Source organism: Mustela putorius, unplaced genomic scaffold, assembly GCF_011764305.1.
Source record: "Mustela putorius furo isolate JIRA1106 unplaced genomic scaffold, ASM1176430v1.1 tig00000224_pilon_pilon_pilon, whole genome shotgun sequence".
Classification (NCBI taxonomy): domain Eukaryota; kingdom Metazoa; phylum Chordata; class Mammalia; order Carnivora; family Mustelidae; genus Mustela; species Mustela putorius.
Genome location: NW_025421321.1, coordinates 8224057 through 8251245, shown reverse-complemented (window position 1 = coordinate 8251245; position 27189 = coordinate 8224057). Strand labels below are relative to the sequence as shown.

General features: G+C 42.6%; 1 protein-coding gene and 1 long non-coding RNA gene across 5 annotated transcripts; one reads left to right on the top strand and one right to left on the bottom strand.

The window, feature by feature from the left end:
* Positions 1–4828: 4828 nt before the first annotated feature.
* Positions 4829–21405, bottom strand: MFSD9 (major facilitator superfamily domain containing 9). Of its 4 annotated transcripts, XM_045077622.1 has the most exons (7): positions 21149–21405; positions 16772–16859; positions 15346–15389; positions 15103–15232; positions 11931–12140; positions 7914–8584; positions 4829–5115 (listed from the first exon to the last, which is right to left on the bottom strand). In XM_045077622.1, exons 1-7 carry the CDS (start codon positions 21317–21319, stop codon positions 5086–5088), a joined length of 1344 nt encoding a protein of 447 aa, XP_044933557.1. In that variant the 5' UTR covers positions 21320–21405; the 3' UTR covers positions 4829–5085. The 4 variants fall into 4 exon arrangements, with proteins under 4 accessions (XP_044933557.1, XP_004764438.1, XP_044933556.1 ...); XM_004764381.3 differs by having other exon boundaries at positions 4829–8584; XM_045077621.1 differs by having other exon boundaries at positions 4829–8584; positions 11931–12083.
* Positions 21391–26402, top strand: LOC123391356. The gene is made up of 2 exons (XR_006605999.1): positions 21391–21852; positions 26147–26402. It is a non-coding gene; the product is annotated as an uncharacterized LOC123391356 (long non-coding RNA).
* The last annotated feature ends 787 nt before the right edge of the window (positions 26403–27189 follow it).

Here is a 27189-nt window from a genome sequence, read left to right as displayed (position 1 = left end):
TATTGAATTTCTTCTTGTTAAGCAGGTAGACCAAATTCAACTTGCACTGATTAAAAGTCATAAAGAATTTGGTTGAAACTGTATGAATTAAAAAAAAAAGGAGCACTTATGTCATCTTATTATCAGTTTAATTTTCTTATTTGTTAGATGACAAAAGCAGTGAAAAATAAATTTGACTTCATTTTGTTTTTTCTCTATACTTTCTTTTTTCCTAATAAAATTATTAAGTTCTAGATATTATAGGAGAAAATATGAAACCCTTTAAATATCAAAAGTCCAAATTTCCTGTACTACAGAAAATCCCCAACCCTTTGTAAATGACTCCCCTAATTCAAGTCATACTTGATCCAACCAAAGTCCCAGTGTGACTATACAATTTTGATGGGACTTTGGTATTTGTTGTAACAAATTTGACTTAAACTACCTATAAATGCAAAGTCTAGGCTTATTTCTTTACCTGTAATGCTACGGGCTGACTGTTGGGAACAGGACAGTTAGTGAACAACTAGAAATTGGCTCCAAAGTTCAAAAATTTAAAAAAATGTGTGTTTTGTGTATAAGCTCCCAGAATATCTGGAACGAAATTCCCTTTAGCGTTTACTAAGCTTTGTAATGGGGGAGGGGAGTGTTTATTTATATAAAGAGCATAGAGAAGTTATTACATGTCTCAGTATGTTTTCCACTTGTCGTACTGCCCAAATCATGTTTATGTTAAAACTGGCATTTTATAAAAGTAAGAACTGTAATATTGTTAGTTTGAAGTTCACACTTACTTTCCTCTCCAAAGAGTGATTAAAGAGATTTCTTTGGTTGAAGTAGGTGTTGGCATTATCTGCCCAAGCCTGAACATTGTATGTTGATTCCCTTTGTTAAGATGAACGAGGAATGCTCAGGACTCAACTGTCGGATGATCTGAGAGAGAGAGAGAGAGAGAGAGTGTGTGTGTGTGTGTGTGTGTGTGTGTAACTTTCAGAGCAAAATGTGTAGCTTGCTGGTACTTTATATCCAACATCTTAACCAGGCCCTTTCTTGAATCTGCTTGTAAGGCAGAGAGAACTCCCATCGGGGTAACTGCTGCCTGGCTGTGACCATAGCACTTTGTTCAAGAGAAAAGACACCCTCCTTTAGATTATTTCCAATGTCATTCACTCCACATGTGGCTGACCCCCTCAAACGTGGTTACCCCCTGCAGATGTGCGGCCTAAGCACCCACATGGTTAGTTTTGAACATCTTCTTTAATGTTGCAATGGTACATAGTTTTTTGATCCCTTCTGTCTTCTAACTTCCTACAATTTTTTCAAAGAAAATTCTATTTTACTACCTCTAAAAATAGTCAAGAAATACCGGTCAGTTCTCTTACCTGTCTCATCAGAGAAATAGGTGTTTTTTTGTCTAGAGTTAATGTATCTGCTGTCAATGGATTATCAAATTTTTGATCTGCATAGCATATTGATGATTTTGAATGGCTGAGAACTGACTTCAGGGGTTTCATGTTACGGATGTTTCATGGGGATCTGTGTGGTATGAAAGTGCCCTGTCCAGTAGTCAGAATGCCAACAAAACACCCTGAATTAAATATGCAAATGTTTTTCTTCTCCCTCCTTTTTAATTTCACTGGGTCCCCTCATCACTACAAGTGGTAAAAAAATTTGCAATTTAAATGAGGGCTCTCTGTGTATTTGGTAATTATGCTTGCCAAACAGAAATTTTATGTATGTATACCAACAAAGAATTTCTCTTGGTTTCTGTGAAATGTACAAAAATCTAAGTGTTGAATCAGTATGAAGTGGAAACAGTTAATGGAATAAAGATAAAGATATTTAATCACTATGGATAAAATAATGCATCACAAGAAATCAGGACAGCACCCCAATTTCGATTTTTGCATTTATATATCAAAACCATTTTCATGTGTGCTAAAATGGGATCATGATACCTGGAATTTGTGAAAGGTAAGAATTTAAGAGTATTACAAATTTGAGTTGCTTTAGCTTCAAATATGCATCATATCTCAAAACAGGGATAACATTGTTAACTGTGTTAAAGAAACTCAAATGATGATTATAACTGGTCCATTAATTTTCTCTACGTAAACAGACCCTTGTAAAGTGTTCAAAAATAATGCATGCCTTGGAATATTCATGCTGCCTTCCCAAGCCAACTCAAGCAAGACAAATTAGGTGGATGCCATCAACTGTCTTACCAGATTTATGGTAAAATTTACAAGATTATGCAGGATTCTGTACCAACACATCAAATTTTTAGGTTTTCACTAACATATAGTTTTTGGCACCTACTCAACAAGGTTTACTGTATTTGCTACCATAATTATGTACCCCTGTCAGGCATTCAGTTCAAGTCCTTACCTTTAGCTGGAGAATGAGTTTGAAAGCGTTACAACTTGACATACTTTCTTGTTTTGTTCATTCCTAGAAGATGGCACAGTGAAGGTGCTCTGAAGGTGACCAGGAGAAAATGCTCGCTCTTCTCCATGTCATGACCGCCTGGCACTGTCAGAAGTTGGCTTATGATGCCAGGGCCTAGGTTCCAGCCCAGCCCACAGCACAGACCAGGACAAGCCTGGGTCATGTACCCATTCATGTGCACTCAGATCTGAGGGCCAGGCCCCATAGTCAGCAGCAAACGCGTTTATTACATCAGGTTCATTCCGGAGAGTTCATGTGGTTTCAGTTTCATTAGGCAAACTCAGATAGGTTTAGGTGGGTAAGCTATCCCACAAAAAAAAAAAAAAAAATTCTCAGTCTGGGTAAGCACCTGAGTCCCAGTGATTCAAAATAGAAGAGATTGTTTAAGCCTAAAGAAAGGTCATCTCCTATTCAATGTTGTAAATTGCAACTATTTTTCCCTCCACAGTGTATGCTTTGGAAAAAAAAAAACGGATTTTTTACTTATCAGGATGTAGTATAGTTTACAACAAGGCTGATCAAAATATAATTTTTTATTCGAACAAGGTCCTTAGTCCACTTTTATGTTATAGTTTATGCTATGTAATTACGGGTAATAATTAACACCTCCTTCCTTAATGTTTATAATTATCTTTTCCCCTTGAGGAACAGTGCAAGCTGTTTGAGAGTATCCAATTCCAAATTAAAATCAGCATTATCTCTTACAATGTACTGAATCAGGAAAACAGAAATTGTCTATATTGTGTTCGTACACAGCTGTCTGTGAAGTGGTGAGTTTAGGTGATCTGTTGGGGAGAAATGAGAAATCTACCGTAAAATATTGTGTTAAAATAAGTTAGTATTTGTGTATCTGATTAAGTACAAATAAATCCTACTGATGAGATGTCATCTTAAAACAATTTGCTTGCCAAAGATGTGCAATAAATTTCAGATTATGTATACATTTGGTATTAGCATATGGTTTGAAAAGCCAAATGCTTGTTGTTCTTATTATTAGGACGCGTTTTAGCCTAACTGGAGGTTAACATTTCCCAGTGCTTCAGGATCCTGACTTTACATATACAGTCAGGATGCAGCAACAGCTCCTAAAAATTACACTCAGAATAAATGATAACACTTTGTTATAATTTTAAAGGGACTGTATTATTAAAGAAAATTATTACTACATAAATGGCAAATTTCTTTGGGAAAATACAATTTTAGGACAGAAAAACAATTTTTCTCAGTCCATCACCCTGTTCTGAGAAGAGCTACATTATACATCATCCTGGCTAGATCTGTGGGAATCTTATTTCAGAGACTTCTGGAAGGCTAAGGTTTCCAGAGGGAATAGGACATGGGAAATCACCATGCTGGCTTTTACTGTACATTCCAAATAAAAAGCTATCCCTTCTAGCAGGTGCCCCAAAGCTGGAAATTTCCCCTAAGCGGATTGACTCTCCCAGGGCTCCCCCACAGGTGTCTAAACTTCTTATAAAAGTGTCCCACAGAAAAGACGTCTCCTAATATTCAGGACATGCAGGGAACAGTCTATCATAATTGCCCACACATGTTCTCTTACAGCTAACAGAGGACGGGGCAGAATGTCTCAACACTCATTACTAGTTAACCTTGTCTAAGCTCTGCCATCCAGTACCTCCCCAGAGGTCATAAGCTGACGGTCCCTAGGCCTTTCAGATTTCGTGCCCTACCTGATTCCCTCAGTGCCCGTGACTTCTCCCTGCCATCCCCCTTGGATGACTGCCCTCTAGGGATCTTTAACATCAAGTCCACAGAGCATTCACCAGCATGAATTCTTCAGTGGCTCCCCCTCAGCTGTGGGAATAAAAGCTCACTCCTGAGCATGGTCCATGAACTACTTCACAATCTAACTCAGGGACTCTCACCTCTGAGGCACTCTGGAGTCTGGTTCTAGAGGTCTAGGGCAGGTTCTGGGCATCAGGTGACTCTACTATGAAGCCAGAACCATTGGTTCTTGCCCCTTCTGTTTGCTGCAGGCTTAACTTTTGACTCACACACTTGGGTTTTGGAGCCTTGCCAATGTTACTGCCCTGGCCAAACATGCCCCACTCCCTTTCTGATTTCTGCTCACCGCTCTCTGGACATGAGCGCAGAGGTATACCATCCCTCCAAAATCTTCTAGAACCCAAAACCCTGAGGCTCATTCACAAAACTTAGCAACTGGGGTTGGTAAAATGCTGAAAGGATGCCATATTCTTTATAAACTTTTGAGGCAAGTTCAATGCCCCTAAAATAAGATTCCATATACTATTAAGTTGAATTATGTGAAACTGCAGGTAATTTTGACCTAGAAAAGTAGCAATTTCATGTGGCTCAACCTAAATACTTTGGACATTATTATGGAAGTTGCTCAGGGACTAAAAAACAAAACAACACAAACTTCAGTGGAACAGATTTAATTTCCCTGAGATCATAGTCCATAAATTATACAAAAACTGTCTACAGAACAGTGGTTTTCAAAGTTTACTGTGTACACAGAGCAGCTGGGGATTTTGTTGAGAATGGTTCCCAGCAGGTCCGTGCTGGGGTGTGAGTGCATGTTTAACAAGCTCCAGGGGAACGTGGACACTGCTGGTTCTGGAACACACGTCGGAATATCCACACATCAGACATTTTAAGGAGAGGTAGAAGCATACATCAGAGATACTGTGGCCTGGTTCCCGACCACTGCGATAAAGTTAAATATTGCAATGAAGTGAGTCAAATGAATTTTCTGGCTTCCTAGTATACATTAAAAATTATGTTTATACTATACTATAGTCTATTAAATTTACAGTAGCATTATGTCTAAAAAAACAATGTACATACCTTAATTAAAAAGACTTTATTGCTAAAAAAATGCCAACCACCATCTGAGCTTTCAGCAACTGTCAATCTTTTTGCTGGTGGAGGGTCTTTTCTCAGGGTTGATCAGGGTGGTGGTTGGTGAAGGCTGGGGTGGCTGTGGCAATTTTTAAAAATAAGACAACAAGGAAGTTTGCCACATCGGCTGACATTTCCTTTCACTTGAACACTTACCAGGCCACTGTAGGGTTGTTAACTGGCCTGACTTCAGTATTTTTGCATCTTAAGAAATAGAGGGCCAAGGAGAGGGCAAGAGATGGGTGACCAGCCAGTTGGTGGGGCTCTTGGAACACATACACTTATGGATTAAATTCACCACCTTATAAGGGTGCGGTTCATGGCACCCCAAAACAATTATAACAGTAACATCAAAGATCACTGATCACACATCAACATAGCAAATATAATGAAAAAGTTTAAAATATTGTGAGAATTACCAAAATGTGACACAGGCGCAAAGTGAGCAAATGCTGGTGGAAAAATGGTGCAAATAAACTTCTCAACACATGGTTGCCACGAAATTTAACTGGTTAAAAAAAAAAATAATGCAGTATCTGCGATGCACAATAAAATGAAATGCAATGGAATGAGGTATGTCTGCATAATATTTATCTAAAAAAAACCCACTTGAGTGTGGACAATAGCAAAAATGTTTCTCTACTCTCTATATGAAGATCAACCCTGGTTTTCATTCCCATTTATCTGATAACTGTAAAGCCTTAATAAATTTATAGGCTTTATTTAACCTCAAAAATAAAGTGCTAGGATTTCAAAAATTTAATAATGACTACATTAAAGAATGTCTAAGAAACTTGCCTGTTTCTGAGTGCACAGAAAAGATAATCTTCGGAGAAATTCAACTTCATTGCATAAACCCTTGATTACTTATTGTCCTTTGAGTCTAAGCTCTATGCCAATTTGGTGTGCTCCTTAAGGGCCACACCATTTTGTATTATATTTTGCTTTCCTCAAAAGCACTTAGCACTTCACAATCACAACACTTCATAAAAAGTTAGTATTTTCCTTGTAGCTAGATAGGAGAAAGGACAATCTTCAGACATCCAATTAATTATCTTAAACATTTGGGTTTAACCCATACACAACTTCTAAAACTAGAGAAACTTTTTTTTTCTGCTTTCATACAATACATTTACAATTATACGTGTGTTGGTTGAAAACAAGATTAATTTCCCAGTGGACCAATGAAAAAGAATGAGAGGAATGTGAACTTCGGTAGTTTGCATGAGGAAACGAGAGGCGGCTCCAATATAATTATTATTAACAGGTGACATTATCCAAGTAGCAAGAATCACACAAATGCTTCCCTGTGTTTTTGTGCTAACCTTCCCTCTGAGCCTACCAGTTGGACCCTGGCATGCTACTTTTGTAATGACCATTAAGCCTAGGCCTAGGAAAAGGCATTTCCCTGTAGATCAGTGTGTAGCTCTTTTGTTCTCAGGTATGATATTAAAGTGAGAGAAAAGAAATGACTTTCAACATAAGATACTGTAGTTAAGTCTGTCTCATGAGGCATGGCACCTGACTCTCTTACCTGCATGAGATGCTCCTCTTAAAGGCATTCCTGTACTTTGTCTTCTCCACTGTGCTCTACCATCATCCAACCCATGCAGCCTAATGGAGCCCTGGCTTCCGGGAGCAGTTCATGCCTGATATCCAGGGAGAACTAGCCACAGTGACAACCTCAGCTCTCTGCAGAGCACAGGGCCTCCGAAGCAATAGACACAGGGGACAGGCTCCATGAACCTGCTTCTCCTATTACAGAGCGTGACTGCTAAGATCTAGGGAGAAGGTAATGTTTCAGGATCACATAATCTTAATACTTCAAACTGAGTTAGCTATCAATAAACACAACCAAATCTCTGGCTTTGACTTGAATCCAAACCTGTATGTCTCTAAATGATCCTTCTTCTACCTCCATGAGGAAGTGCAAGTGTCGCTTATTAAATACAGGTTTCTGGGCCTCCCCTGGGCCCCCAGAACCAGTGTCTGGGGGCTGAGGCAGCCGTGTGATCTTTCCCCAGCCTCCCAGGTAGAATCTTGTTAGGACTTGAGAAAGGTACAGGCTAATTTCAATAAAGCAGCTTATTCAATCTCTAGGCTTCTGATAGCACAAAAACCCTTGGTTTATACAGTGTGACACGAAGCCTGTGTCCCAGCGGATCACTTTGTTAATGGGTTACCCTGTTTTTACTTAGCAGAGGGCCTATCACCTTCTGTTATCTCACCACCACCTTCTCGTCCTGAAGCTGGTAGTGTTTCCCCCTGGAAAATCTGAACCCCACCGGCAGAGTTTGAAGAGGAGACTTCTACATAAGATTTAATACTTTCCCCTTTGACAAGGCTCTGACTTCTGATCACCCTGCAGGCTGGACCTGGGAGTCTCCCAACAAAGCACACCTGCTGGGGAACCACCCTTCCTGGCCGCTGTCCCTTCCTCATGGCCTCAGAGTTGGTTTCTTCTATCCAGTTCCACTCTACTCACGTTTTAATTTGTCACTCCCACCACCGGCACCACCATAGCGGGCTCTGTTGAGTGACATTAGGAAAATCGCCACGAGGGCCAGGACAGCCCCCAGGCTGGGGGGCCCACATGGGCTCACCTCCTGCGCTAGCCCGGAGAGGAGCGGGGCGATGATCCGGCCCACGGCCGTCACGGACTGTCCCACGCCGATGACCGTGCCGCTGGCCTGCGCCCCGCCTGCGGCCAGCTGCAGGTCGGTGATGCAGGTCCTGCCTACGGCAGTGGACACGGCCAGCAGCGAGGAGCAGAGCACGGCCACGGGCACGGAGCGGGCGGAGGCGTGCAGCAGCAGCAGCAGGCAGGTGAGCGCGCTGGAGTGCAGCAGGAGGGCGTGGCCGTCATGCCCGTACAGCCGCAGCAGGGGCCCCAGCGCCAGGCCGGCCAGGGCGCCCAGCGCGCTGCCATAGCTGATGAGGTAACCGGCCGCCCGCGGCCGCACCCCAAAGCGCTCCTCCAGCGCCAGCACGAAGTTACTGTAGTAGAGCATGACCGCCACTGCCATCAGCAAGCGCACGGCGAAGATGTCCCACATCTCGGAAAAAATCAGGCTCTTCATGTCGCGCAGTGTGGACGCGAACTCCAGCCAGGGCGGCCTGGCAGGTCTGGTGCGGACTGTGCTCCTGGGACGGGTGGCGGTTTCCTGCCCGTGACCATCTCTCCTTCCCCAGGGTGCAGAGTTCCTCCTCGCTGGCTGGTCTTTCTCTGCACTGGAGAGCTGAGCTTCGCACCAGGGAAACAGCCAAACCAGACCTGGTAGGATGGCATGGGATCTGTCGGCTGCACGCCCGGACTCGCAGGGTGCCCGCAATCCGGGGGAGGAGCACGTATGTGCACGAGATTTCTATGCTGTAGTTTTGTATTAGTACATTTACTAACCTCTGTCTTTGAATCCAGTTTTTAACCATGGCCACAGCTACTTCTACTCCATTTTGATGGTAGAAATCCACTCTTCACCTTAGAAAAATTCTATACCTACAAAATGTTCACTTTTTTCGCCGGCTCAAGAGCCCATGATGGTTTCCTGTATCATGGGGTACCGAAATTCTCATGCTGTATATTTAAATTCACTACCTTTCTAACTCCGTGCCTGTCCACCGTCTTGCCTCCCCATCCATCCACCCTCCCATCCACTCCCCACCCACACTGCATCACATTCTGAGTAGTTATGCTTCCTAAATGCTAAGGCCTGTGCTAAACAGTAGGAATATATTAACAAGACAAGGCCTATAACATCCCTGCCCTCAAGGAATTTAAGTCTAAAAGGGGGTTTGGACAAGTAAAACACAGCAATTGGATTACAGGTGAGTACTGTGCTGGGGGAAGCTCACTCTGTGAGCAGAGGCTGCCGGCCTCGGCTTGTGGGAAGTGGGGCAGCTTGACACCAGTGACCTGTCAGGAAGCAACTGCTTGGCTCTGCCCCCTGTCAGGGCCCACCATGTGCTTTTGCAAGTCACACCTCAAAATATTTTGGGGTACCATTCTCACAGACCATGATGTATGATCTTACAGAGAAGCCCAATTCCTACTCAGATAATCCTACTTCCACCCTTATGACTGGTGCATTCCTGCCTTGGTCGTTTTATGTATCCCATGCCATCCAAATAGAAGGACCTACTGCCAATCCATGCCCCCAAATTTCTTGAAACTGAATTCCAGCTAGGACATTTTTTCCAAACTCATTCTGTGGAGTTTTTGGTCCTTCCACACTTAAATTCAACTGGACCATGGCCCTTCAGACCGCTTCATGCTGTCATGTTTTCAGCAACCACATCTGTGTGTGTGGTTTCTCCACAGTCGAGGGGGACTACTCACCAGGGACTAATTTATGACAGAAAACTTAACCACATGAGGATGCAGGCCTGGCCTTTCTACCACTTCTTATCTTTGCAAGGGCCCTTAGACGTTTTACACAATCTTGATAAAAATATGAAAGGGCTATCGCCCCCGTGGACTGAGACCAAGAGTATAATTAAAATAATAAAAATGATAATGATGACAACAACTGATGTTTACTGAGCATGCAGTATTCTTGACGCAGCGGGGTGAACTGCTCGCATGCAAGACCTCCCGGGCTCGCCCTAGTAAGACTGGGAGTGTTGTTATCCCATTTTATGGATGAGTAAACTGAGGCAACTCGCTCAAGGCCCACACTAAAAAGTGGCACAGCAAGAATCTGAATCCAAATCTATCAAACTCCAGAGTCTAAGTTCTTAACCAAGAAATCAGAAATCATGCCACAAAAGACATAAAAAAGGCCCTTCTCAGGCAAAGTGGCCTATCAGAATGAGGATATGAGAAGCTGAAGGGGTAAAAGAGGTTTAAGAAAACAGCCAGTCACTGAGGGGAAAAAACGCAATACACTGGTCACTGCGCTGGAAGGCAAAGCCCAGTGTGAGACACTGTCCATTGGCCTGCCCCTATCACTCTCCCCTGCTATTCTTTGCATCAGCTTGGCCTGCTGACCTCTAAATTTCTTAAGAATGCACAAGAAATCCCTATTACTATTTTTAGCCATTGCGGTTGAGAACACTTGTGGCTGAACTATCCCTGACTGACTCAGATCCACTCACAGGCTTAGGTGAGGGCATGATATTAAACAGCATCATCGCTGGAGAATCCCAAACAGAAGCCCATGATCACAGTCTTCGTTTATACCCTGACTTCTGACTTGGAGAGCTATCACATTCATCACATTCCTTCATGTGGGAAGGTACCTGGCCACACCAGTCAGTCATGGGCTTCAGGTATTTTATCTAGATTTGCACTAATCCGTCAGACCTCACTTCCCAGCCGAGGTTACAGGTTAAACTTCTGGCAGGAGATCATAAAGTATTCGTATGACAATTTACATTGAACTCCTGAGCTCTGTTTCCTGAGTGTGATATCCTAGCTCAACATGGAATCCATCATGCAACCTGGAGCCTTGAATACAAAGACTAAAAAAGATGTAGTAGAGTAGGCTATCATTAAATTTAAGGAAAACTGAGTAACATGAACAAATCCTCTTGTTTCTGAAGTTGTTTATCTAAGGCTCAGGAAGGTACCAGTCTCTAGGCAAAGAGGTTTATCCTCTTGGCTTTAGGCGACTGGCCCTGCTTCCAAGGAGTTCATAGTCCAGTAAGTGTTCTTTTATTCATCCAATGTTATTGAACATTGGCTTTATGCCTGGCCAGTTCTGGGCAGGAGTGACAACGGTGAGAAAATGACTACCCTGTGGCATTTAGTTTCTAACAGAATGTGTGGGGAGGTAGGGAGGAGAGAATATAAGCAAGAAAACAAATGGATAATATAATTTCAGAAGTGCTGTAAAGAAACCGGAGTTATGTGTAATAGAATCATCAGGAAAAGCCTTTCCAAGGAAGCAAATATTTGACACTTGAATGATAAGGAAGACCCAGTAGGGTGGTTCAGTGGGTTAAGCCTCTGCCTTCAGCTCAGGTCTCAGAGTCTTGGGATGGAGTCTTGGGATGGAGCCTAACATTGGGCTCTCTGAATGGGAAGCCTGTTTCCCCTTCTCTCTCTGCCTGCCTCTCTGCCTACTTGTGATCTCTCTCTGTCAAATAAATAAATAAAATTTAAAAAAAAATTAACAAAACAAAGAAAGACCCAGTAAAGGTGTGTGGGAAGAATGTTGTAGGTGGGGGAAAGAGCAAATTGCAGTGCCTTCCTGTGGGAATGAGTCTGGCATGTGTGAGGCTGACCAGGAAGCCAGTGTGGCTGGAGCAGATGGAAGGGTGGGGGGCAGGGCTTGCCCATCCACATGCTATATGAGACATATACATGCTTTAAGCATGATGGGAAGACATGGGCAGGTGGTCTGCAGCAGGAGACGAGGTGACCAACTTTGAAAAATAAATCTGCCTATTCGAATGTAAAGGGGATTAAGAGTACACGTATCAGGATGAGCCCTGAGTGATGTACAGAACTGCTGACCCACTAAATTGCACACCTGAAACTATCATAGCAGTGTAACAACAACAAAAACTCTGCCTATTTTAAGAACAACAAAGTGTAAGGAGATAAAAGTAAAGCAGGTAGATGGGTCAGTATGAATGCATAAACCAAACAGCCTTCTTAGGATGAAACGTCAACATACCAGCATTGAGGATGAAGACAGAGAAACAGATGAAGGCTGTCAGATAAAATCCACCTTCTAGTTCCGTAAGATATCCACCAACCATGGGGCCCAAGATGAAGCCCACACTAGATGCCGCATTGAATTGTCCAATTACTAGTGGCCGTTCTTTCTCTGCAACCAGATCAGAAAGCAGAGCCCTTGAGATGGAGAGGGTATGTTTAAAAATACCTGCAAGGGGATAAGAAACATGCTCTGTAACATTTTTCAGACCAAAAGAATCTTGGATGTGAACTTGCATTTCATCTCTATCACAGATGGAGTTCTGGTCTCCATTCTCTTTGAACCTCTAAGGTTTGTACTTTCATCCCACTGTGACTGGACTCCTGATCTAGCCCCACAGTCCTAGTTGGCTACCTTATTCCTGGGAGTCAAGCCCTGCATCCCCTGCTTTCCCACCGTCCACACTGACATCCCAGTATCTCCAGTTTTCTGTTAGCCAAGTGTAATTCGTGGTCACTTCTCTACAGAGATGTATCATTCTTCATTCATTCACTCAGTGAGTAAACATTCGTGCATGCCTACTGTATGTTCAGCATTAATCCTGACCCTGACCCTGAGAATAATGCAAGGATCAGAGAGCAAAAAACCCCACAAATGGACCTCTCTTCATAGAGTGTGTGTATGTGTGTACATGGGTACAGGTGATAACTTGCTAGAGAGGAAGAGAGCAGGGAAGGACAGGGAGTGAGGAAGAATATAAAAACATGATGACAGGGTCATCTAGACACTACCAACTGATTTTCTCCTAGCAAGAGGTTTATGAATTGGTTGACTAAACAAACTGAAAGGTGGGACATGACTTAATAAGAGATTAAAGTGTATATAGCAGCTTTATATTCCTCATACTTCTACTGATGTATTTGACTTGTCTGTAGCCATACCCCCATATGTTGAATAAACAGACTGAGGGGTTCTGGTACCGTATGCTGCCCGTCACGCTGGCAATACATGGCAGCAGTTCAGTCAGTGTTGCTGGCAGGTCGGCCTGCCGTGCTCCTAACTCTGATGCAACACAATGGTTTCCAGTTATTTCCTTGAAAGAAGCATCACTCTGTACATCTCTTGGCTTGCACCCTGCTCCTGGGTTCTATATCCAACTGGGTGTAAACATTAGAGCGGATATTTGCCTGATAACCAGACTCTATGGGAAGCAAACTTACAAACCTGTCTTAGAATTAGACAGATTGTCTCTAGATCTATTTCCTTTAATGTGAGAAAGGACCAGGCTGGAAGATGATTCGTAAAAGGCCTAGCAGAGATCCTGTAATTATTTCTGAAATGATACCGATGTTGAGTTCACCTTACATACCCGGGGAAGGAGGACTGTGGTGAAGGTGACCCAGACTAGCTTCCTGTTACCTTCTAGAGGCTGGGCTAGGGGATAAAGAGAAGAGGGGAAAACCATGTGTCTACCTCTGGTACTTCAAACTCTGTCAGGCTCACCTTCAGATCCAAGGACCTGAACCTACATGACATTGTACAGCATAACCCTTGCAAGGCTCCCCCAGGGCTCCCTCATATTCCTGGGCCAACCAAACACTGTAGAAGTTCCCATGGCAGGAGAGAATTTTATGTGTAGCTCTCCTGTTAGCCAAGAGTAAGACATATGTTAGTGGAACTATCACTACTCAAAGCAGGCTCATTTCATATTAAATAAAAACATTTTAATCTTCTCTATAAATTTCAACCTATTGTATACAGGGCCAATTACTCTGTAGTTCTTTAGAATTACAAACAGCCTTAATGCTGAATGGTGGAGTGTATTATATTTAACACTGCAACTCAAACCAAGTATGTACAATAACTTTGACTCCGAATGCACATAGAGCAGCCATCAGTTGGATTTTTTGTGGGGCGGGGTGCGAGTTAGGATGATAGCTCAAATTTAAAGTGAAGACCTTTGTAAGTATTTTCAGGTTTTTGAGTTAAAAGAAAGGCAAAGCATGAATTTTCAAGGGTTAACTCAAAAGACTTGGAGAGTAAGGATGTATGTCACAGAAATGGTGTGAAAATCCCAAATGAGCTGATCATCAACCATATGTTAAAAGTACTTATTTTATGCTCTGTTCCTTTGGGACATTGGGTGAAAAGGAACAGCTTAACTGACTAGGGGCAGAGGTCCAGGGCTGCAAACTTGTCCACCAGGGCAGCTGAGTCTATTGGTGCTCTATTGAGTCAAGGGAGAAAGAAACTGAAACTCCAGGGTTCTAACTGAGAAAGGCAAAGAGAGAACAAAGAGCTTCCACAGGGCCTCCCTACCCACCACACTAGGATAGCAGTCAACAGCGGCAGCTCAAAGAACGGACAAAATAAAAGCCATTTCGAAAATGTCAGGAACATTCAAGATCAGTTTAGAAACAGAAACTAACCCAAGAGCCACACCATTGTCATCCTAGTATCTCCCCCGACCAGCAGTAAATCCCCCGGATTTACGGGAGGCTGCCAGAGAGCTACAGTGGGAGATCTCCATCTGAAGTCAGGAAGCCCAATTTTAAAACCAGAAGTTGGCCAAGGGGAAGAATAATAACCACAGCGCTGGCCAAAGACAGTTAACAAATTCTTACTGACTGAAGGTAGAGAGAGCGATGGGAAGGAGCCAGGTCTGTGCAATGGTATAATGATTCATACTGACAGGGAAGGCTCCAGGCCCCGTCATGGACAAGCTCTGTGGCTGTGCTCATCTGAGCAGAGCCTGACTGATACCAAGTCCTCCCTCAACAGCAGCGTCTGGTGTTCCAGTTATAATCGCTCTTGCCATTATTCTCTCTTGACATAAGCTGTAACCAAGAAGGGACCAACAGGAGAGCCTGGGCAGCTCAGTCAGTTAAGCACCCAACTCTTGGTTTTAGCTCAGGTCACGATCCCAGGATCCTGGAATCCAGCCTCACATGGGGCTCTGTGGCTCAGTGCAGAGTTTGCTGGAAATTATCTCCCTCTCCCTCTGCTCTTCCAGCTGCTCATACAGACTCACTCTCTCTCAAATAAATAAGTAAATTCTTAAGAAAAAAAAAAAAAAGGAAGAAAGAAAGAAAGAAAAAGAAGGCACTGACAGGTAAAATGGTCTCTCTTTATACATTTACAGACAATTGGTTTATTTTGAATGAAAACACACCCAAGGACAGGAACTTACCCACAGGGACTCTAGCCAGGGCAAACAGGAACACATTGGTAGATGCTCCAAGAATCAGATAACCGAGGGCGCTGAACAGAATGCACACCAGCAAGGAAGACCGTCTTCCAACCACATCACTCCAGCAGCCCTGAAGAAAGCAAAGAACACAGAAAGTCCTCTGACCCCCACCTTTAACCACCACCACCATGGAGATGCCCCCAAATGTGACCGAGATGTGATGCCAGATGGGAGACAACTTACCACCAGTGTGCTGGAAAAGAGCTGCAGAATGCCATAAGAGGAGCCTACAAAAAAACATCAGTAACATCAAGAAAATCAGCTGGACCCGTCATGAAAATGGATCAATGTGATAATAATTACACAGATATTAACAGGAAAACATTAGGGGAAAAGAAGACCATTTTTAAAAAGGAGATATCCCCCCTTTTTTTTTCAGTTGGAAGGGTAAAGCAATACAATTTTTATTAAAAGACCTTCAGGGATGCCTGCGTGGCTCAGTTGGTTAAATGTCTGCCTTCAGCTCAGATCATGATCTCAGGGTCCTGGGATCGAGCCCTGCATCAGGCCCCTTGCTCAGTGGGGAGTTTGCTTCTCCCTCTGCCTGCCACTCCCCCTGCTTGGGCTCTTTCTCTCCTCCCTCTCAAATAAATGAATCTTTAAAAAAACAAAAACAAAAACAAAAAACAAACCTCAAAAATTGAAGGAAGTAGGAGAGAGACTACAGCAAGGGCTGCCCACAGTCTCTGAGAGAGGCTTCTGCTCTGTAAGGATGCATACCCCCAACTGAGAAGACAGAATAGAGAGTACTTGGGGAATAGAAATCCAAATTCTACAAAAATTCTACTAAGTCTAAAAGTTTCTGTATCCTCTTATATGCCTCTAATATTCCGGTTTTACGAACTGCTTTAGTTTTATAAAGAACTGACAAAATTTTATAGAGTGCCTTTACCTCCATTATAGCACATAACATGTCCCTTCTGCTCTTCACAAAAACCCTTGGGCCACTGTGGGGGCTGGTATAATTCTACTTTCCAAGGGAAATACAAGTCATGGCATGCAGGACTTACCAAATACTGTGTCCACCACAATCTCCCAACATCTGCTTATCCAGCTTGCGAATAGTCAAGGGCTGTTAGTCTTTTAACAATTCCTTATTAATTGGCATAGTCCTAAACCCTGCTAAGCCCTGTCTCTTTGGTAAATCAGGGACTTTCAGATGGAGGTTCTATGCTGCACAGGCAGAGAAACCCTACAACCCCCAAAGATGCACTGGTGGTGGTCAAGCCTCACCCTGAGACCCTTTGCTGTGTGAATTGATTTCTGTAGATTACATTTCTTTGGTTCCCGCAGGCAGGAGTTTGTACCTACCCTTTGACACACACAGCCAGCTCCTTGGAGAGGCTCAGGGAGGAACTGTGATGTAACTGGTGGTGAGGGCAAAGAAATGATGCTAACCCTCAACAACTCTCTGAACACAGGTAGTATAGGAAAAGATGAACTATATTCACTCCAGGGTAACATTCCTAAGTATTCTAAAAATTCCTTTTAGCCCACTTTGAATTTAGCTTTGGATGATATTCAGCTATCAAGACTGATTTTTTTTTAGGTTCTTAGTCCAGAGGATTGAAAATTCGGTGCTCTGAAATGTACAATATTAACTACTTACCTACTATTCCAGCAACTGTTGGACTTGCTCCAAGAGACTTGACATGAAGGCTCAGTAAAGGGACGACCATGCTGACACCGAACAAATCCTAGACAACAAAACACTGATCAACTCAAATTAGAAACTGATGCTTAGGTATTCTTAAAGTGGTAATTCTAATAACAAACTGATTAAAAACATAAACCAATATCTAATTTTGAGGAAACAAGAAATCGTAATTCTACAGTATGCTATACCCATCGGATTAAACTTATCAAAGAATCAAAATACAATGTTTTAACAGTTGCTACCTATAAATGCCTGACCACCATGACCAAGAATCATTGCAACTTTAGCTTCCTTGTGATTGATCCTTAATGCTCAAGGAGGATGTGCTATAGAAGTTTTTCCAATAAAAAACAAAAACAAAAAATGTCTGTGTGTAATGAAGTGGGAAAGGAGGCAGGGATAATGCCTCTTTCTTTCTTTCTTTTTTTAAGATTTTATTTACTTATTTGACAGAGAGAGATCACAAGTAGGCAGAGAGCGGAGAAAGCAGGCTCCCTGCTAAGCAGGGAGCCCGATGTGGGGCTTGATCCCAGGACCCTAGGATCATGACCTGAGTCGAAGGCAGAGGCTTTAACCCACTGAGCCACCCAAGTGCCCCAATACCTATTTCTTGACAAAGCAGCATTTGCTTCATAATATGAATTTCCTCCTGATAGGGAAGGCAACTAATCTGTGGCTTATAGCCTTAAAAATAATACCCGAAAAGAAGGTCTCAGCAAAGCAGGAAGGAGAGAGAAGGATGGGGTACTGGGGAAATCCAGTGTTCTGTAGCTAAGTCAATGAAAGTGCAGGCACTGGGGTTACACAGACAGTTCTAAGTTCCAGTTCCATTACTTACTAAGCATGTGTGCTTGGAAAGTTACTTAATGTCACCAAGCATCAGTGCTGTCATCTGCAAAAAATGGTAATAATAACACCTGTCTGGTAGAAATATGAAGTCCATTAAAAGATGTAATGATTTAGACAGATCTAACACACAACAGCAGTTCAAATATATTTTCACTTTTCTTCAGTCCTAGGGATAAGTACTGATCCTTTCTGCTAGGCATTCTGAGTTAACAGAAGGATTGTTAATTTTTCCTTTAAGTTTTGTTCTCATCCCTACTTCACTTGGATACTTGCAACAACTGGAGTAGAAGAAGGAAACCACATTGCACACACACACAGGTTTCTTTATATTCAACTAGAATTCCTTTCCTTATAATCAATCTGGTTTAAATAGAAAGAAATGCATGAAAAACATTTTTTCTTTGGGGCCCACAGTTAATCTTCTGCTTGTCCCTTCTCCTGGTGGCTGTGCATTCACCTAATTTTAGAAACAGGAACCTCTAAATGTACTTTTCAGTGGCTCTTTTCCATGGTTACATCTTTAAATGGCCATATACTTACTATCTAGTGTTCTCAAGTAGTTCATAAATTTATACTACCTCAACTACAGCTTATTTTGATTTTAAGATTACTTAAATTTTGGGGGCTCTCAGCCTTCTTTCATCAGCCTACTGATATACGCTATCACTTAAAAGACCCCAAATACATCAGCAACCTAATGAATTTTCTGCATCTTTCAGAAAAGGAAACTCAATTGTCCAAAAAGATTTCTTTTTCAAAAAATTCGCAGTATGACTTGTTATTTAACATTCAAGTAAAGGATGGGAGAGAAATAATTAAGTAGGCTGCAATTTATGGTAGGTAATAAGAAAACAGGCTCATAAGTAATAACTGGTGATCAGTATTATTTTAATGCTTTGTGAGCCTGAAAAGGATTAACTATTTCCATGGATGCTGGTGTTCTAGAATTGTCTTTCAGGAAGTTGTGCTCTAAATTCGTCTTCCCCTTACCAGAAAAGGCAACTCCTCTCTTGCTGTGAATCTGCATTTTCTTCAAAACCACCGGCTTTGAATGTATTTTGAATGTGGCAACTGGTCATGTGCTTGTAACCGTTTATAAGGAAATCAGGCTAGAGGGGACACTTAAACCTTTCATGGAACATCTACATCTCTCTACAAAAACTGATGAATACACTAAGAAGTTTCAGGATTTTCAGGGTAGGAACCTAAATATTTCTTGATCAGCAAACTGCCTCAGTAACAATGAATGAGACTTCACTACAGCTGATGAAATAAAATATGAATCTCTGTATCTGGAGGAAAGAAGGGATTGAAATCATAGGTCTTAGCACCATCTTACAATGCTAACCAAAAGGGGCCTAGAAGGTCCTCTTCATCTTCCTTCTTAAACAAATTAAAACCTGGAAGCCCAGATGAGAACTAAAAACAGAACATTTTGGCAAATGACTTCTTTAATCCTGTTTCCTTCCTCTCTTATTAATCTGAAACCATTTCCCCAAAAGTCTTAGGGGGTCTTTACATCTCTCTATATATAATAAAAGTAATAACTAAGTTATGTATAATATTCCTTAGATGTTACCTAACAAAGAGCCATTAGATCCTACAAGGATATCCAAAGCTGCACATACTTTAATTGCTTACATTTTCCATTTGAAAAAAATCCCTACTCTCTTTTAACTTTTGGGAAATCTTACATTTTACCCTGAACATATTAGAGACCTAAGAACTCTCTTGAACAAATTATTACAATTTTACATCAGGCTTGCTAAATTATACTTGCTGTGTGCACAGTTCATACACAACACAGGAGATGATGTGAATATTCTAATCTGTACTGAAAGATCAACTATAATGAATGGCCTGTGGATTCATTTAAAACATTCAAACTATTTTGAATTTTAGGTCATGTTGGTTTTTCTGAAGTCCCCACCTGGACTTTCCAGGTGAGGGTTCAAATTCTTCTCATCTGGCAGAACCAGATAGTAGTACTGTCTGAGGGAGGGAGGCAGTAGCCGATGGACAGTCCCCAGCTTCTACCAGAGGGTGGATGGCAGCCAACTCCCTTCGGAAATGTCAAGGGCGACTCACCATCAATAGTTTTGAATTGCGGATGGCTGGAATAGAACGTGGAAGAGGCATCTGCATGCACTCTAAAACTGAACTAAGATTAAGGAATGCCAGGCTCTGACCTGAAGTGTTAACCATGGGGGCTAAGCGAAGCAAGGTTAACCGGAGCCCTCCTGAGTGCCTCATGATGTGGTGTTTACAGTGATTTGGAAAATGCTTTCATCATTGTCTTAACAACTATTAAGTCAACATTAAACCTTTACAGAAGGATGGTTACAGACTGATGGTTCAGTACCCAAACTCTAGTGAGGCTAATATACTGGAGAGTAGAGGTCTTAACCTGCATCTGGGCAGAAAATAGTAATTTCTCTTTGCCATGACCTAGGGCCTTTGCAGACTATTCAAGGCCCCCAAAGGCAGTCTTTACCCAGTGACACCAGCAAAGAGGAAATCCTACTGAGTCCTCGTCCCAGTTCTCTCCTAACTTAGACCAGCTCACAACCAGGGCAACTGAACCGGGTCTAGACTTGGAAGAAGAAGAGTGAGTACTTGGATCTAGGGTTCCTGCAGATAATGGCCTATGAGCTACCAACACAGCGTTCTGGTAAGACTTTAAGTTCTTCCTGGCAGAGACTGTGTATTACAGGGACTGGAGCTCTACAGCCCTGGCAACACAAAATGTTTTCAGAAATTCTATGACTAATAAATGGATGGATGGATGGATGACTTCTCCTATCATACATTCATCTTTCTAAGCTTTCCATTTTAAGTGGGGAAAATTCATAATTAATTGTCTTTATTAAACCAGGACACACACACACACATCATGATAAAGAACAAATCTGCTTAGCCCAATAAACAGTTTGTTGAAAGGCAGAAACAGGTATAATTCCCTATGGTTTGCATTTTTAAACATTTCAGTCTATCAGGAGCCCTAATGAAAATGTGCCTAATTCTGCCCAAGTGAGGTCATCAACAGTGACTTCGCTGACCGGGCCTGGCAAAAAGGCCCGTGTATTCACTCCTACTATACCTACGGCCCTCAAACTTGTTCAGGAGCCCAGCTATCCACTCTGCGTGTTCTGTACCTTTCACAGCACCTAACACCTGGGGTCACCCTTGAGCCCGGGCTCAATCACACTAGACGCTGGTGCTGGGGGCGCATTAAATCGCAGGAGGGGCAGAGGAGCCGCGGACTGGGCTCCGCAAGGGAGCAATGTGACCTGGCGCAGAGTGAAAGAGGTTTGGGGGCAAAAAGAGGCTTGAAAGGTAAGGAGGCACCACCAGGCAGAGATCGCAGGCTCCCAGCCCTCGCTGAGACTTCAACCACTCGGGCTTCAAGAAAAAAGCCACCCCCAATCGGGTTCCAGGTCCAGGACGCAGTCGCCCTTCGCTCCCAGCCCCCGCACTCACCAAGAAGCCCACCAGGTAAAGACAGAGCAGGAAGCGGCGGGCTCCGACGGCACTGGGGCCGCGAGCCCGCGCCTCAGCCCCGGCCCCGGCCCCCAATTCGTGCCTTGGCGTCGGGGTCGCCGAGGCCGGTCCCCCCGCGGTGGCCGGGCCGCGGCGCACCCCCGACTCCATGCGGATGGGTCGGGGGCGCCGACCTCCGAAGCCGCTGCCGGGCGGCCCCCGGCCGCTAGCCCCGCCCCAAGCGAAAGCGGAAGCGAGCGGCGTGCGCCTGCGCAGAGGGGAGCGCGACCGGGCTGCGGGGCGGTGGCTGCGCGGGGACGTGGCGGCCTCCAGGCGGCAAGGGGCTTGCGCGGGCCAGTTTTGTGATGGTAATGGTGATGCTGTCCATTTCCTTGGAGGGAAGACTGCTTCTGATGTTGGAGGTCGGAAGGGAACTGTGCTGAGCTTCACCACAGAATATGGGGCCTCCTGGGGTGGCGGCCAGCCCCGCCTTCGGGAGACCCACAGACTCAGGCCCTACTTGGCTCTGCGTTACCTGGAGGGGTGACTATGACCCCTTCCAACTTCATTCTGTCTGTTGGAAAAGCAGGCAGAAATAAGGTAGACTAACCTTAGCTGTGAGAATCCTGCAAATGCTTCTGGAGCCCAAGGGGAGGTTACAGTTTCCTGGAGTAATAACCCTAAACGCACAGTACATAAACATGGTAAGTTAAATAATACACGTGCCGTACACAAGAGAAGAACACGATAAATAAAACGATATGGTGGCAAATGGTAGAAGAAAAGCACTGTCTCTGGGGTCGGGGTGGGGGGAAGATGGGGGGGTACTGGTGTCCTTTGGTAGCTTGGAAGAGGGGACATGTAGGCTGAAAAGATTGAGGAGGTATATGTGGCTGAAACTTTCTGAACAAACTTGAGTCATCAGAGAAACAGGCAGGAGGCAGGTTCATTCAGGACTTAAAAGGTCCTGGTAGAGCTTTAGGGTTTAATTCTAAGTGCAGTGAGAGGAGGTAAGCAGTGCATGACACCAGATGGTGTGTTATCAGTCATGTAGCACAGTGACTTGACACATGGTAAGTATTTAATATTACCTATGGTGACACCCCTCTTTTATTCAGGAACTTGTTTCAGCACTCATTCCTTTCTTGCTCTGGTATAAAGAGTCGGAGGTTTTCAAGAAAATCTCATTTTAATTGTGCAGGTTGCTAAATAACTACATCTGTAGGATTCGATCTTGCAGAGTTTATCATGTGAAAGTTAGGGTACTGTTTAGGAAAGAATGGGGTACTGAAATTTAGAGTGGAGATACATGGTTGGAGCCAGATGAAGCTGTCAATCTTGAACCCCCCCCAAGTCACTCTGAACCTCCTTTGCCACCAGAAGTAGTGTGTCCTCTTGTGTCTGAGGAAATTAGCCCTCCTGTGCTTAAAGTTTTTGTGATTAACCCATCTGAGGTAGGTGCCTTAAGAGGGGAATGCTCATGTTTTTCAAGACCCACTGAAACTACTCACTGTGTTGGCTCAGGTCATGGTCTCAAGGTCCTGGGATGGAGCCTGACATCAGGCTTTCTGCTCAGCAGGGAGCCTGCTTCCTTCTCTATCTCAGCCTGCCTCTCTATCTGCTTGTGATGTCTCTCTCTCTGTCAAATAAATAAATAAACAAACAAACAAACAAAGAAAAGAAAAGAAAGAAAAAGAAACTACTCCCTGTGTTCACAGATAAATAGCTAAGGTAAAAATCTCTTCTTGTTCCAGAGGGGAGGTAGACATTATGGCCTCTGAGGAAATTGTTTACACACCAAAAGAATTGAAAGACTCTGCTAATGTATAATCAGCATACCTTGGAAATGTATGGGGTAGAGAATTTAGGTGTGTCAGATTAAGGAGAGAAAAATATAACGCTAGATTAGGCAGAATTCACTGATAAAGGTGCGCTTGCTAGAGATTCCAGATGTAATGCTTTAGGTTGGAGAGCTAGAGGCTAGAGGTGACTCTTCATAGTTTACTTGGTTGGTTGACTGATAACGAGGACTCCAAGGTGACTTACATTTAAGTCTTGGGATGCCAAATGTTTTCTGGCATAATATGAAAAAGGGGATCCAAAGCTTTGAGAGATAAGAATGTTAGAGTGGATTTATAGAGTATGACCTGCATGCATATCCCCCGAATATATTCCATTAAAAGGCCCAGAAGGCACAACCTTAATAAGGCATTGAGGACTATGTTAGTGGGAAGAACTCTTACATTCTTGTAAAGGCTTGTGATTGCTCTCTGTTTAGGCTGGGTGTAGCTATGGGTGATACGGCTTTTGAGGTGAGCTCCCTGGTTTAAATGGAGGTAATAAGATTCCAGATTATTAGAGGCCAGGTGGTAGCACTTTGACATCAAAGATGAGGTGGGTGCCTTTATTGTAAAAGGTAGCATGTATCAGTAATCAGAACGCCTTTGCTTTCAAGGATTTTTGACTATGGATAATTGACTATAATATCCGTAGGAATGAAATAGTCTACTAGATGTTGTTTGAGCTATATAAGAGAAAAAAAACCTCTAGATTGGGTACCCAGAATCCTGACTTGACTTGCCACAGGAGAATTAAAACCTCTCACTCACTACTAGACAAAAATCAATTCACAAACAGCCTCTTGATCTCAAGGGGAGTCTAGGTAACCTTAGAATGAATCTTGATGCATTTACATGAGTATGTACCATAAATCTTCCTCTATACTTTCCACTACGTATCCTGCAGCTATTACCAGAGTGGGCATTATGAAAAAGGAAATAGCCAGATCTTTGGAAAATTACTAGACGCTGGCTCCAGAGTGACGCTAATCATTAGGGGCTCAAAATGCACTATGCCACACCAGTAAAAATGGAACTGAACTGGTTATTCTCAAGACCATGTCTAAGATTCAGTGATTTGCTAGGAGTACTCACACGACTCAGCATATAGTCATAGCTAAGATTTATTACAGGAAAATGACACAAAGCAAAATCAGCAAAGTGACTTGCATGGAATGAAGTCTGAAGAAAAATAGGTACAAGCTTCCAAGAGTCCTATTCCAGTGGAGTCACACAAGACATCATTAATTCTTCTAGCTATAAGTTGTGACACATGTGAAATGTTGTCTACCAGGGGAAATTGACAGAGACTCAGTGCCTGTCTATCATGTAACTACCCTAAGCTACTGTGCAGAAAGGAGTTAACATAACAGGCCTAACTATTATCCTTTGAAAAAGTCTGCCTAAAATGTTTTTGCTTGGGACAGCTACATGCAAAAGAATGAAACAGGACCACATTCTTATATTTTACACAAAAATAAACTCAAAATGGATTAACGATCTAGATGTGAGAGATGCAACCATGAAATACTTCTAACAGAGGCAGTAGTTTTGACATTGACCTTAGCACAGTTTTCTAGATAGGTCTCCTTAGGCAGGGGAAACAAAAGCCTACTGTATTTACCTAGACATAAGGTTGTATGTGCACATTATAAAATGGAAATTAATATTGGGCTCTTCCAGAAACTGCAAATTGCATGAGATGGTGGCCTGACTCTGCATTGTCTCCTCCATCCCTCCATGGCCTTTTGGGAGTTTCTTACAACCAACTGACGGAGGAAGAAAAGTCCTCAGGCAGGTTTATAAATGATAAGCTGATAAAAGATATTCTGGTACCACATCAAAGTAGACAGCTGTAGCACTACAGTACTACACAGGAGTGACTCTGAAATAGAGTGGTGAAGGAAAATCTTAACATTAGTTGGAACTTCAAGTGGCACTTTGGTCACTTTGTCTGGAGTGAGAGATGGCCAAAAATAAAATGAACTATTTGTGGGCAATTTCTAATAGGCTAGATGGAATAGACTTAGAAGATAAATGGCAAAGAATTCTACAGAAGAGCTATATGGCTGGATGTCTAAAGGGGCACAGGATGTAGAAGATATTTTTCTCCTGTGTGAATGCCTCCCATTGGATATCTACTGCAGAGGGCTTTAACAATCAGGCAGACAAAGGTATTGATTGATTGATGTTAGTGCCAAATACACATAAAATTGCCCTGCTATGTGATACTGGAGAAGAACCCTATCAAAATTTCTCTTTTACTAGCTGGTATAATGTTAAATTTTTTTAGTAAAAGGTGCTAAGGGCACACTTCATGAGGAAGGAGCTTCTCTTCCAGATGAATGCGTTTTTCCCTCTTCTTGCTCCTGTGGTGTATGGCATCCAGAAGAGTGTGAAATACCCAGTGGTGCTTAGCTTCCAGCAAGTTTCAGTGGCATCCATGCACGCTGCAAATTCCTTTGGCATCCTAGCTGGTCTCCAAGTGAACCTGCCAGGTGCCCTAGCAAATAATTTCCTAGCCATTTCCACAGACACCCCAGCTGGTGGCTTTCCAGTGAGTTTCATGAGTGTTCCAGCTGAGGGTAAGTTACAAAGACATCCAGATTTGATAGGAAGAAAATAAAACTGTCTATATTTGTAGACCACATGGTCATCTATATAAGAAATACTAAGGGATCTATAGGAAATCTACTAGAACCAAGAGTTTAATGAGGTTGCAAAATACAAGATCATTATACAAGTAACAATTTAGTCACATATCCTAACAACAGTTAGAAACTGGAGTTTAAGAAGAAAACCATTAAGAAAACATTAAATATGGGGGCGCCTGGGTGGCTCAGTGGGTTAAAGCCTCTGCCTTCGGCTCAGGTCATGATCCCAGGGTTCTGGGATCAAGCCCCGCATCGGGCTCTCTGCTCAGCAGGGAGTCTGCTTCCCTTCCTCTCTCTCTGCCTGCCTCTCTGCCTACTTGTGATCTCTCTGTCAAATAAATAAATAAAATCTTAAAAAAAAAAAGAAAGCATTAAATATGAAATACAGATAAATTTGATTAAAAAACGTGCAGAGAGATGATCCATTTTGGACCTATTGAATTCCAATGCTTTTTACTGGGCACAGCAAGCCTCTAACCATTATTTTATTTATGTCATTTTCACAGACCTGATTATACAGCTGGTAACCTTGAAAGGTGAGGTAATGTCCTTCCACTGCTCAAAGATAAAGCCAACTTTCTGGTTGCAAACAAGCTCAGTGTTCATCAGTTGTCTGTAAAAACCACTATGTATACAGAATCAGAATCCATGTGGGTCTGCTGCATCACTTCCATGGAACATGGAGGCAAGAGAAATTGGTGCAAACATGCTGATGTTTATGCTGCTTGTCATGTCATGAGTAATAAAGTCTTTTGTCTCTGATACAAGAGGTCCATGTCTTCTGTTGGCATCTGTGAAACAGTGTAATAGGCTAACTTAATTTTTAGATGGCATAAGATTAAATTAAACACCGAGCAAAGACATGCACACTGAGAGATAGGGGAAAAAAAAAACTGAGTAAGTGGAGAGATATACTATGATCATGGACTAGAAGACTGAATATTAATATATTATTCTCATTTATCATTAGAATGACTACAGATGAAAAGACGATACAAAGTGTTGGTGGGATATGGAATAATGAATCTAGTGGGAATGTGAAATGCCACATCCATTTTGGAAAAGAGATTGGAAATTTCTTTTAAAAGTTGATCAGCTAAACATACATCTACCGCATAAACCTCAGCAGTTACACTCTGAGATATTTGCCCAATGTATATGAGAACATATATCCAAAAAAGGTTTGTACAGAGATGTCCATACAAGCTTTATTTGTAGTAGCCCCAGACTAGAAACTATCCATCAGAAGGTGACTTGCTAAACAAATTGTAGTAAATCCATACAATGGAGTACTACTAAGCAATAAAGTCTGTGAATTCATACTACAACATGGATGAATCTCAAAATAATTAAGCTGACTGAAGAAATCAGATAAAATTAAATACATGTTGTAGGATTCCATGTATGTGAAGATTTCACAGAACTCTGTTCTCATCTCCAATATATAAAAACCTTGGAAGTTGCAACTGTCAATCTTACATTAAGTAAAAAAGATGGAGAAACTGAAAACCAACAACTTTTAATAGATCCATCTGAAAATTGAGGTTTG